A 13,794-nucleotide genomic window follows, 5' to 3' on the forward strand; every position below is an offset into this window, starting at 1 on the left:
AGTATAAAGATTTTTCAGGTAACTCTCTGGGGCATCCAATTGTCTCCCTGGGTTGAACAGAAAACCCCAGACATGGCTTTCAGCTTTGGATCCCACCTTGTTGATTAAGCACCTAAAAGTCATGCACTTACGTCCTCTTCTACATCTGTCTTTTTTTCCCCTCTCCTCCCTGTTAGTCAACTCCTGAGTCAGTTTCAAGTTTCACAGATCTAATTTGACGGCTAAGGAACCACCCTGAAAAACGTCAGGAACCCTGATACTAAAGAGCCACGTGTAGCTCCTGGACTACAGAAGACTTATGAGCAGTTCAGATGTGGCTCTTCCATCAAAGCTGTACCTCTCAGGGTTGCACTGGCCCCACAGCTGATGGGTCAGCTAAATCCTTGGTGGCTAGAAGCACCTGCTGAGACTGACGTTGCTGGGCTGGAATCCACCTGTGCACCTAGCTCAAGAGCCATTGCCATCTCCTGTCCTTACATCCAGAACTTTCGGCAGCTCTTGGAGCGGTATAACAGGCATCTTGTCCTTCCCAGTCCTACAGAGACTGAGCAATGCATTTGCAGGCTCAGGCAGCCTCCCCTTATTTGGGGCAGGTGAACATGGCTACACACCTAATCTATATTCTTCTCAGTGCACTTCTAGTCTCAGTTCAAAGTATCTGTGACTAAAGTCTTTTATAGCAGAGGATATAGATAACACAGAGAAAGCCTTTTGCCTCCTCAAAGCCCTCTTGTAGCAGGAAGATTGGTCAGCGTGCTGTGGTCTGTCTCGGGATCTAGGTGCAGCTATGTGTGTAATTATTATCGCCTACTGTACTGAGCACAGCCATTTACAATTGTGGAAATTCAAAAGGTCATGGCAACACCATCAGCGAGGCAGTCTGCAGTAACAATTCAACGTGAGAGCGAGACATGGCTCACAAACAAGCAGCCGGCATTAATAGCTGTGGACACAACAAGTAGGTACAAGAAATAATAGAAGAAAGGAAGAAAAGAAGAAAGATGATGGAGGGCAATGTTAATAAATTAAACAGCTACAAGGCCTGACAAAGTACATAGCTGAGTGATTTTAATTGAATTCAAAGTGTTATTCAGCACTTCTGTGACTAACCTCTGGTCAATCAAAAGTTGATTTTCAAGGTTATGCAGAAGTTAACGTGCACAATAATGGACAAACCTGATACCAAGCCACGGGATTTGCACAAACTCTGCACATAGATGCCTATTAATTTTGGTGGAATCTGTGTACCCATACCTCTTAGGCAGCTCATGATATTTCAAAGACCAATGAAGAAATTCAGTGTACAAACAAAAACAACAAAAACCTAAACATTCCATTGGGAAGCCAGCTTTATCCTTAATATGCCATGTTTGTCAAAGCAAGGGAAAAAAAAAAAACAATCCTCTATTAAAATGCCACATGTTATTTAGTCATTACTGGTTATAAATCATTTGCAAAGTCTTACAACACTAACATACAACTGAGTGGATTAAATATTAGTTTGGGGCATTAACATGGATATCATGAGTTTTGTGGACTAAATTCTAATAATTAGGGGGTTATTTCAGTATACCTATATGTGCATCCCATATGCATTTGGGAATCTTTTGGTGCTTAGTAATGTTACAAAAAATAGAAGGGGAAGGGGAATAACGAAGCCAGGTGCACCGCTGGTTTAACTCACATGAAGTTTGATTCAACACACTTTCTTGGGGCCACATTCAGGTGTGAGGAGCTTGTATCAAAAAGACACTTTGTACAGAGTAGCACAGTAGTACTTAAGCCAGGAGAATTGCTGATGGGGTGGGAGATATTCAGCCTAGACAGAACAAGCACAGGATTTACCAGGAGACCCGGTCCCCTCATGCGCTGCTGTGGTCACAGCCGTTTGGCTACACAACTCTTCCCTGATCCAGTCAAGGCACTGAGTCGCTTCTTGGGCAAAGGAATCAAAACCTGGCCCACATCTTCTGATGTCTTTATAGTCTTCGTTCCTGCTGTGGCCTCTTCACACGTTACCTGCCGACTGCACAGATTTAAAGCACTTCTGACATCATTAATGAGTTTTCTGAATTAAAAATAACTGATGACGAATGTGACACAATTCCGTTTTTTTCTGTACAAGAGAAACAGCACAATGCCATCTGTATTTCCTAATTATAAACTTTAAATTCTGTTGCTGCATACTAATGCCAAAATTAACAAAGATACATAAAATAAATCCAATTACTAAAGACCAACAAAATAAAATTCAAAGACAAGATGAAAATGTATCATTATAATAATGTTTTATTGTTTTGTATACTGCATGAAATATTACCACATAAAATTCTTATCTAAATCATTGTAAGATGCTATGCCAAATGTCCCAGTGTCAAGCCTCCAGAAATGGAAATTTAAGAGTTAGCTGAGTGCTCAGTCCTTTTCTGCTTTTCGGACTCTGGAAATCCGGACGGCACAAGGTCCCTTTGTTACCTTTCATGAAAAAGGGAGACTTTGTGCCACCTGAAAGCTCAGAGAAGACAGCATATTTTAGCAAGCCAGAGGCACACGAGCCCGGGCTGTGTGGCAGACCGTCGACTCCTCCGGGGCACCGGGCCCAGGCTCCCCAGCTGCGCTGTTCCCCGCGTTGCCGTTTACAACGCTGCCATCTGTCGGCTCAGGCGGGCTCATAGCGCTGGTAACCAGCGTCGCCACAGTTGCCGTGATCAACTCCTTGCACTTCTTTTCTAGTTTTTTCTCGATGGGGTTTATCTGGCTAAACGTACCCACCTGCAATAAGAGCGCCTCGCGAGAATTGCCCCAGGCTTCCTTGAAAGCCAGTGGGAGAAACAAGCACTGCTGAGGTGCGATTCATTTCACCCCAAAGTAGATAACCAATGTACATCAGATGAACGGCACCCAAAAAGCTTTACCGTGCTTTGCCTGGGGCTATAATGGGATCTGAAGAGTGACCGGCTCAGGTGTAGGGATGGCTGTCACACTGTAAGTAAGCACAGAAAGCCAGCAAAAGGAACACTACCCCCTTATCCAGCGGGGAAAGTCTTCAGAGGTGCTGCTGACCTTTATTCATTAACTTGTATCCATGCACAATGAGGCCACAGGCGCTACAGAAGAGAGGCATCAACTACATTTAACTTTGGGTAAGAGTGATGATGATATTGGGTCCGGAAGTTAAGCTCCACTTCATATTTTCTTTGGCAGTAAAATTGTCTTTAAGATGTTTCTACCTCTCCCCCCACTCTGCCTCCAGTAGCCTGTCCCTTTCCCTTCTCAGAAAGCTAAAGAGAAGTCTCGCATGTAATTTCCTGCGCGCACACACACACACCCCCCACCAGAAAGGGGTATCAATCTTTTCCTATGAATTTTATGAATTCTAGATTCAGATTATACAAGACCTAGACCTAAGTAGGATTTGTTTTAATCCAAAAATAGAATTTGCATCATGGTAGAAAATCTGCTACAAATAATGTAATGTTAAATGTGATTTTGTCTTAACAAAGGACAAGTAGAGTCAATAATTTCAGAGCTTTGGCCAGCCAACAATTAGTCTACAGTTCAAAAGGTGACTTATTTTGGATTATGCTTAACTCCATAGAGCAACACTACAATAACACAATCTTTGCAAAATAATGGCCTAGATGCAAATTTGCACCAGTTTAACAGAACCACACAGGTGGGTGTGACAGATGTATACTTCTTCAACAGTGGTACAAGCAAAAAGAGAGAAAATTTCCAACTTCCTATCATCGCCCCCCTGTGCTGGAAACTACCACCCTTTCAGATCTGATGCCTAGAATGCTCTTTTCAGCTCATATAAGCAGTAAAGTGTGTGGAAGATTTAAACTTCCTATGTTTTTTTTACAAACCTCCAGCCATTACACTCTTTGCTTCTTAAAGCATAAGTTAAATTAATTGGCTAATTAATGAATCTGAGTACCTGACAAATGCTCTAGATTTGACAACAACAACAACAAATGCTGTTTCTTATGAGGAAATTTCCCTACTCTAATAGCTGTTCTAGTCTAACATTTCATTCTCTTGCCAGCAAACATCATCCTTATTTTCAGCCTGGTTCAAGACCATTGGACCTGGTTCAACCATCGGAGCAACACTGAAAGCTGCAAGGAACACAGCCATGGGAGAAAGTAGTTCAAGAGGGATGTACTGCATTATGGGACACCATTGATAAAACTGATCAATAAAACCAAACCTCCCCTGTGAGGCTTCTGGCCCCAAAGCTGGGAGGGAAGATCTCACGTTCGAATCAATAGGAGCCACCCTTTCCTCACCAGCGTTAGCTTTGGGAAAGAAATTGCAGGGGTATTCACTTCATTCTAGACCCAGTTTACATTTTTCATGTTTCAAGGGTGTAGAAGAAAAGGATTTACAAATCAAGAATTAACGTGAGACCTTCTCTACTGTTGGGTTGTGTGAGGGACCGCGTAAGGGGGCTGCCCTTAAAAGCAAACCTTTCTGCCAAGCTGCTCCTTGTCCTCTGATAAAAGGTAGACTCTAAATACATGAAAGATCTACATGGGCTTCCAAGGAAAACACAGCTCTTACAGCAGCAGATATTTTGTGAAGTGAAGGATTCAGAAGTGATCCAGTGAAAGTGATCAGGTGAAACATGAAGAAAGAAATCAGTCTTCAGCAGGCAGAAAGTACTGATCTCACTGCTGACAAAATGCATGTAACCAGAGGTTTATTTAATGTGATAGTTGCATAGATCCCATAAGAATGATAACTTTTTATGTGCTTCCACACAGACAGTAACTGTGCAATCGCAAATATGCATAAGTAAGGTGGGTAGAAGGGAATAAGTAGGAAGCTGTGAATGAAGAGAATGTACATTTCATAACAAGTAACACTACCCAAAAAAGTCATCTTTTAAACTGAAATATTACAAAACTAAGAACAGCACAATCGCATTTTCAAAATCTACATAGCAGCATCAGTAATGCCAGTGCTGGCAATTGCATAATACACCTCCTCTGCCTTGGAGACAGAGAGGCTGTCTACGAATTTCTTGGCCACACACAGGGAAATCACAAAACACTTCTGATGCAGGGGCTGAACAGGACCACAGTTAAAGTCCACTGTAGTATCTAGACTTCTCAGCTCTACACAGGTGCCTAACTCCCATAGGAAACCATAGAGTGACAGAGTAGCTGGAGGAAAAGAACACAGAGATGATGAAGAAGCTGCTAGCGTTTTAAGAGGGGTGATTTACTGCTTTTAACATGTTGAGAATATTCAGTATATTTACTTCTTATAATTAAACTCTTGCATGTTTTACTGCAGGGCCATCATTGGCAGACTACCTCCTCTAGCACTCCTACCATATTTGTGCTAAAGAAGTAAACTGCTGCAGCAAAGAAATGTTTACTTCTTCGAATTTTAGATTTCATACTGATGAGAGCAAATAAAGCAATGTCCAATTTTGCCTAGAATTTAATTCTCTGAAGAGACCAGATATAATGGTATTATCCAAACGCTGTTGATGAAAAAGTGTACATTTCAATGTGGTGACCGGCAACTGCACTGCCATGCAGCTTGGTGGAAAGGCGATCAGATTCAGTACACACATACAAATTGGTTTAGGTTTATTCACTGTAAGTAGCATTGATTAGACAATTCAAAGTGATAGGTATGTGAACCGGTCCATTGTTGCTGTTGCAGGAGCCATAAACAGAATCAGAATGATCGTGGGAAGGAAAAATATACCAGGTAAAGGATACACCAGCAATAAAAAGGGATCAATTCACATCTTGACTTATTGTGCCTTATTGCTGCCTGTTCTGATTCGAACATTCAAAAGATTTGGCTAGTCAGTAATGTTGTTTTGTTTGAGGGTTGGGGTTTTTTTTGCATCTGTATTCATCATAGAGCAACTTGGAGAAGCTCCTATGCTAGCATGTTGAGAGGTGCGTTAGAGGATCTCCCTCATCTGCGGTGTTTGTAGGGCAGGTGAAGAAATAGAGAAACTGAGCAACAGGAGATCTGTAGGGCCAGAGAGTATTTCCCCAAGAGTTCTGAAAGGAGCACAAAACTGAAGTAATCCTGAATTATTCTTGATCTCATGTATCAACAAGTTCCATCAGTTAAAGTTCTCAGTAGAAGAGCACAAGGTATCTAACTTGACATTAGTAAAACGGGTTCCTAAAAACATCTGAAGATCTTATGAACTATTAAATCTGATGCCCATACCAGGCAAATTAGTAGAAATCATTTTAAAGAATAACTTCAGTAGATATATGGGAGATAAATGTAGAAATTTGCTATATGAAGGAGAATCAATATGTGTGGTTTTTAAAGTGAAATCATGTTTCACAATGGAGTTTTTTAATTCAGGCAGTAACAAAGGGAAATTGTCTCGATATGGTCTGCTGGGATTTTCAGCAGGCAAGCAGCTAGGGGAGTAAACACACCAGGAGAGCTGAAAAATGGGAATAAAATGTGAGTTTCTTGTACTGGAAGTATTAATTAAAAGCAAGGAAAGTAGAGAGGAGAAATAACCATCAGCTCTGAGGGTGGGAGAGGAGCCACAGGGGAGCCCTCCCTGCCAGGGTGGGTGGCAGGAGCCCGGCCCGCGCTGCACGGCCCATCCAGGAGCCGTCTGGAGAAGGGCAGGGATGATGGATGGGGTGGCAGGGTCTGGTGAGGGTACTCTGCTACTCAGTACGGTAAAGCTGAGGGTTTTACCGACCACAAAGAAACACAGAACAACATTACAGCATTGGATAATAGCAGGCGAATTTAACACAGATAGCGTAAAACGCTACACAAGGGAAAAAGCAATCCCTGCTCTGCCAGCCGTGACAGGCCCTGAAGGGGCTGCTCACACACAGGCCCGTGCAAATACTAGCTCAGTAGCCGTACAGGACCTGAACAAAAAGTTTAGAAACTAATTGGGGGGGAATCAGAGGACAAAGTATCACAGTGCCACCCAGGTTTTGAGTAACAATTCAGCTTGCTGAGTACTGTCCATGCTCTGGGACTGGAGGAGGCACCGAAGGGGCAGGCGGGACGGCAGGAGTTGGCACCACCGCCTCTAGGCGGGGCTGGTGGCTACATGGGGCCGCCCCCTTCCCGAAGGAGACGGTTGCGGTGTCGAGGGCCCACGGCCGCCCCCGGGGAACCGGGCCCCCGCCGACGCCTCCCCGCAGCCCCGCAAGATGGCGCCGCGGGACCGGGGAGGGCCTGGCGGAAGCGGCGGGAGGAAGCTCCGCTCGCCGCGCCGCGCTGCGCTCGTCCTGGCCGGAAGGGAGGGAGGAAGCAGCGGCGGCGGCTCCGCTCGGCTCCCCTTGCCCGCCGGAGCCACGGGCTGCGCGGGTGGGTGCGGGGACGGCGGTGCCCCTGCGCAGGCTGCGGCCCCGGTCTCTCGCCTCGCTGGGCCGCGGCGGGAGGGGCAGCCGGGGCGAGCGGTGGCGTGAGCGGGAAGGCGAACAGCTGCGGAGGGAGTTTTGCTTTCGGAGCCCGGGCGGTTGGCGGGGAGGGAGAGGTGGTGTTTAGGGCACGCAAATCGGCCGTAGGGGCTCGGGGCTCTGCAAAATGTCGGCCTCTGGCGTGAAGCGGGGGTGCGGGAGCTCAGGCGAGAGGGGTCCTCCGTGTGCTGGGGTTGGGGCCGGGGCGAGCCTGGGCATAGGGGCTTGTTTCCCTGCCAGCCGTGGGATTTAATTGTCGGCCCTATCTGGCAGTGGTGAGAGCTGCTCATAGGTTTTGTGATCCTTAAAGTCATTGCCCAGAGTCTGGGCCTGACATCTGTGAGACCAGGAGATGAATTTTGCCTTTAAAAGCAATAGTCGAAAAGTTTCATCCTCTTCCTTGTTTATGACTAAATTGACAAGCCATATATGAAACATAAGCTAACTGTGGCTACTAATAATTGTACAGCTTCTAGCACTTCACTTTTGACCTCTGATTTCTGGCCCAAGTCGCTTTTGGGTTTGTGTCCTGGATCTCGGAGAAGAAAGACCCTCGTTTTGGGAGCAGCAGAGGATTATGCTGTCTCAGGCTCTGCTCAGACCAAAAGAGCCGTAATACATACACTGAAGTTTGATCGGCATGCTTTGTTTGCAGGCCTAGTGGTTAAATGTGCATTGTCCCTGCAATGAACGTAATTTTGTCTTATGTGTAATTTGTTTCCCTTCCATTTGCAGGAATTACTGGTATTGGTGTAAGGACATTGGTGTGAAGACATCATAGTGATAGGTAGGTCTTCATAGCTCAACTGACTCTCCTGTTGGGATGACGACCAGCCATAACTGCATCCTAAGTGCCAGACAGGTCTTGTATTTACAGCCAGTCACAAACAACAATGCAGTGTGTAGTGTGGGGAATTTTTACCCTTTTTTCTTTTTAAGGGAAATACTTGTACTGCCAACTGTCCCAGCAATCACAGGCTTAAATTTCTGCATGACTGTAACTAGGGCGCTTCGGTATTAAAGTTAACGTCATACACCAGCAACGCGCAGTATTAATCTGAAGCATAGAGTGTCAAAACACTTTTCAGACATTTCCTTCTTCTGGTGGTAATTCTGCACCAAGAGTAAGCATTAGAAGTATAAAATGAAATAGATGTTTGTGGGAAGATGCACACTATTGATGTTGTCACATGGCATGCTTTTCTTACTGAACTCTTCAGATATTTTTAAAGAGTATGTAGTACGGGGAGTGCAAAATACACAGCGCAAATTGATGTTTAACACCTTAAATTGTGGAACTTACTGCCCTGGGTTGTCGTGGAAACACTTAGTATTCATGGGTTCAGAGAGATGACACATTCTGGCTTTAAATGCCAAAACCAGTTTGGAGCTGAAAAAAGTATCTGAACTGCCACTTGCTGAAATCAGGAGAATTGTACCTAGAAAAGTAATTCCTGTGTGCATAAGCTAGTGTTTATTTTACTGAGCATCTCTTACTACCCATTGCCAGAAACTGGATACTCAGTTAGGGGCATCTCTGGCCGGACTGAAGAAGGCACTTCCCACAGGCTAAAGGAGCAGGGACAAAAGCAGCAGTGGGCAAAGGATGTGGTCAGCTGTCTCTTGTTTTGGACATTTCTGATTTAAACACAGTTTGCTTTTTCAGGAAAGCTTTATAGAAATGCTTTTTGTTGAAATCCGATGAATTTATTGAAATTTCATGTTCCTTTAATAACATCTTATATTTTTACCTTAATACCATGCAACGGGTTAATTAATTTTGTGCTCATTGGTGTTCTGAATAAAGTCAAACCCTCCTTGGTCCCGCATTGCCAGGTCTTTTTGAGCTGTACCTGTCACCTCCATTATGGCAGCCATGTGGCAGCACTATATCCAACACACCACTAGAGGGTTTTCGTCCTAGAGTAAGAATTACATTACCAAGTTATAAAAAACAGTATTTCATGCTTGTGTCTCACAATATGACATTGTCTCAATTTCTTTTGACTCTCATGGAATTAAATGCTGTCATTGTTTTGACCAGATTTATTTATTTTCACTAATGCTTACTTGCCTCAAGTTGGTAAGGAGACAGGAATGTTTTGATGAAAGGGAGTACATGCATATTTAATTATCAGTGGGGGAATATTTTACAAGTGAGAAAAGGAAGTCATAACATTTATCAAAAAATAACTTTTCCATCATGAATGGTCAGCATAGGCAAACAAATCTCTTCCTCATTTTAAATTCTACGTTTGCTGGTGAATTTCATGTGTTCAGTTCCTTCCATATTTTGTTGTTTAAACTATAAATTATAGAAGTAGAGTTATCGCATTTATTTTCTGCTTCTTGTCATGTTTCATATTTTATGTAGTTTGTTTTGGAAGAGTAATTCAGCTGAAAATAAAACAAACTCGTTCTTTAATTTAGTGTCACAGCTTGCAACATTGTTATGCTCTGCTTTATATTTGTAGCCTAATGTTTCATAAATAATTTATGAAAATAATTAAAGTTTCTGTGTTTGGCAAAACAAGTTTTTCATATTTGGTAAACTAATATAGTTGGATAGTTTTGTCAGGGTTTTTCCCCTCCTTACCCTTCAGAGAGCATATGTACATGTTATGTATTAATAATAAAGTATCAGACTTCACCACTGAGTGAAAGTGTATTTACATTAAGCTCTGAACCTGGTGGTCTTAAAGATCTTTTCCAACCTAAACGATTCTATGATTCTATGGTTTCTATTTATGCTAAAGCTAGTCCAAAGAATCTTTTGTCATGTAGGAATTAGAGTGATCATGAAAATGAAATACACATAGTTTTTCTGAAGTGGAAAATTGAAGAATCGGCTACTGTGGACTTAGGTTTTTAAGTATGAGAGAAAGAGATTAAGGCAACCTTGACAATATCCAGATGTATATGGGACAGGGACAAAAAGTACATGTGTACGTCATGACAGTGGAGATGAAAGTTTTGAAGAGGGCTAACGTGGGAAATGAGATGTTTGAAATGAACAAAGAGGGATAGTCTTTTATGTATATGTGCATTTCAAGTGTTACAAGCCACCACAGTGTTTTACAGTGACCTCAGCGCTGAGTTTTCTTCTTGCTCCGAGCAGGCAGGACAGAATACAATGAACGCGCGCGCTTTGGTTGCCTAATGCCTGATCCTGCAATCCTTTGCTCGCATGAGTCGTCCCATTGATTGCAATGGGACTGCTCATGTATGTAGGGCTTCGTGTAGGTGGGTTGGTCTCACCAAGGGTTTATGGGTTTGAGCTTGGTGTGGGCTTTGCAAAAGACAATAATTTGCCTTTGTGGTAGCTGCATGATTTGCATTTTCTTTGAACATGGCCTATCCCCATTCTCCTTTCATGCAATACAGCTTGTCTTAAGAGGCAAAAAGTTGCCGTTTAATCAGTGTTGTTAAATACAAGGCAGCACACAACTAGTACATGTACTGTATTCATATGCATTTTGAAAAAGCCTAGTTTTGTGCTGGTATAAATCTACAACAGTTTTAAGTGCTGTCTTGGCTATATTCCAGTGTTGCTGGGAATAGCATTTGCCCATGTCTTAGGGGTAGCAATGATAGTTTAGCGTACTGAGTTTCTGTTACCTTTCACTGGCACTCACCTAACATAAAGTTCAAGTTGAGGCTGAGAGCATCAGGAGAAATACGTGGATGAAGCAGCTAACATCTTAATGTAAGAAAATAATTGTCAGGTAGGTAGGGGAGTCAGAATATTTCACATTGATTCATGCTGGTAAATCACACTGAAAATGGTGGTAATTATAAATCCTGCCTGGTGGTTAATAGAGATCTTGTTCTCCCTCTCTCCCCCTCTTTTTCTGCCCCCCCTCCCCTTGCTCTTCAGTTGCCCCTCTTCGTTTCGCCTTTTCCTCACATTTAAAAAATGTGATTGCAACCTGAATTGGCTTGTGGTTTTTTTATGGGGGGCAGGATCAGATGTCTGAAATAAGAGAAATAAAGTGAAAGAAAGGATTGTATGCGGTTATAAGTGCACCATAGGTTTAAACAGAAACCTTACTACTTGAATGGAGTCAAGATGGGTTTTTTTATCATTTTATGGTAATTGCTTCTTTTATATATGTCTCTGTGCAGACACTACTAAAAAGCAAGAACAGTGTGTTTCATTTAAGTTTATGATTTTTGTTTGGCATTACTTTGGAAACTAAAGGTTGTAGAAGCATAAAGCGTGGGAGAAAATAGAAAAGAAAAGGGTAATGGGAGAAAAAGTGTTCAGTCCTAGCATTTTAGGCTTCATTGTGTAGAAGGCTCCCTTTTACCCTTCTTATTGTAATGGGGAATTTTAAGGAATGGGATTTTTACTGCTACTAATCAAAAACTATAAATAAGAGACTTCCAACTAGCCACAATAGAGAAGGGATATTTAATAGCTGTAAGCCATAGTACTCAAGTTTAACAAAAATCTTTTCAGCGCTTGTGACCATCTTGATGCATATATTTTTATGAATTAAAAAGCTACTGTTTTCTTTTCTAGTTCACCTTGATCACCAGAACAAACTCCGCAAAAGATGGTAAGCGGTCTTGATGGGTTTCTGTGTGATAACTTAGTCACATTTTATATACAAAATGCACATAAACACTTTTATTGAACTGTCAATGCAGACATGTAAAAACGTAGATGTGAAAGTAGCTAAATTGCTTTGAAAATAGAATTCAGATTACAACAGTGAGTGATTTGTCTGCTCCTGGGAAGACTCCAGAGACATAACAGGAAAATAACAGAGGACTCTGATCATTTGCCTTAGATTTATAGCTTTTGTTTCCTTGAGGAAATCTCTTATTTCCATTTATTCCACAGCTGAAAAAGCACAGACATAGGACTAAGTTAGACTTTAAAGTGTTCCGTTCCGTTTTCCACCCCAATGTAAAACATTTCTGTAATTTCTTTTTTAACAGATGTATTTTTAAAATTCAAATGTAAAAGGGGTTTTCAAGGGTCACTTTCAACAAAAAAGCCACAAAAAGTAGTTGGACAGGCACCAGCATCACAGTTCTGTCTACATGAACTGGCTTTTTGTCTTCCTTTCCCCTAAATTAACAACTGGAGCTAGTCAGCTAGACAAATCAGCCTGCTGGATTCCAGAGCTTTCAGTAAAGTCATCAAGGCACTTTTTAGAAACATTTTAGAAGAACTGGAGATAATTTTTGAGCTTTAAAAGAATATGTTGTCGTCTTTGGAAACACATAAACTGTAGGAGATACCTGCTTTTGTCAAGCTTCATGATGTTTCAGAAATGGATTTTTAAGTAGTGGAAAAAATAGACTAAATGTTCTAAAAGTAATTTGTGAATGTATCAGATTTGACAACAGGACATTCTCATCTGGCTGCTGAACGATGAGGAGTCAGTGTGACATTCTTACGCAAAGCAAGAACAGTAAATAAAACATTGTTCATCCTGGCTTTTAGCTGGTTGGATGATTAAGAATGAAGAAATTCCATATGGAAGGTAGATGCTTTTCTTGCACCCACTCATGTTAGGAATAAATGTTCTGAAATACATGGTCTTGTAGCAGCGCAATGTTAGACCAAGAGGAGAAGCAGAATGAGGTTTCACCTCTATGAATTATTACTTTTCGGGAAATATAAGTTGTCTGGACTTTTAAATCACGTAGCTGAGCCCCACAGCCCTTCACAAATAGGGTGCAATTTTTGATCAGAAATTCTTAAGGAATGCAAGTTTGTTGCAGTGGGTTTTCGTTATAGACTCTATTAGCCAGAGGTGTTTTGTTTCTGAGAGCGCTTACCAACGACCTTAAAAAGAGGTAGCATTTATGGATCTCTTATGGGATAATGGGCTCAATTTTGCAGAAAGAAGGTAAGCATGAGAGTTACAATTATTATTCTGAACTCTAGCATTTGCATTATTGCCTGAGAATCAGAAAGTGAAAACAAATGTTAGTAAATGAAATTAACCTCTCTTGATATCGTTAGCATTAAATGGAAAATATTTCTTAGGTTTCTTTTTTCTGTTTTGTTTGGGGATTTTTTTTTCTAAAGAATCATTTTTTTAAGGCTATGCAATGGTGCCAGTGCAAATCAAGAAAACACGCTTAAAGAAAGATTTTTGTCCTGTATGCCCTTTTTTGGAAAAAAACTAATAAAGGACTGTAAATGTCACATTCATCTCTGAAAACCTCCGCTAATCTTGCCATAGTTTTGAGTGTTTGCCAAAACAAGAATTAAAATTCTTCCAATTTAAAGTACAGGCATTCTGCTTTGGCCCAGATAAAAGATTTTCTGTGGAAATTTAAGATGTGGGGGAAAGAAAAAAACATTTGCTGTTTATTTTACTTGCTCTAGGCTCTAGTTTACTTT

General features: G+C 41.8%; 1 protein-coding gene across 1 annotated transcript in view; it reads left to right on the forward strand.

The window, feature by feature from the left end:
• The first annotated feature begins 7,100 nt into the window (after positions 1–7,100).
• The window catches only part of GEMIN8 (gem nuclear organelle associated protein 8), a 31,655-nt gene continuing 24,961 nt past the window's right edge, over positions 7,101–13,794 (forward strand). The window contains exons 1-3 of the mRNA XM_087757333.1: positions 7,101–7,335; positions 8,163–8,214; positions 11,953–11,989. Of these exons, the coding sequence (XP_087613459.1) occupies positions 11,987–11,989 (3 nt within the window). The 5' untranslated portion in view covers positions 7,101–7,335; positions 8,163–8,214; positions 11,953–11,986. The remainder of the gene's footprint in view (positions 7,336–8,162; positions 8,215–11,952; positions 11,990–13,794) is intronic.

The sequence above is a fragment of the Nipponia nippon genome, unplaced genomic scaffold (assembly GCF_047370975.1).
Source record: "Nipponia nippon isolate SJK-2023a ecotype South Korea unplaced genomic scaffold, ASM4737097v1 scaffold_2, whole genome shotgun sequence".
NCBI lineage: Eukaryota > Metazoa > Chordata > Aves > Pelecaniformes > Threskiornithidae > Nipponia > Nipponia nippon.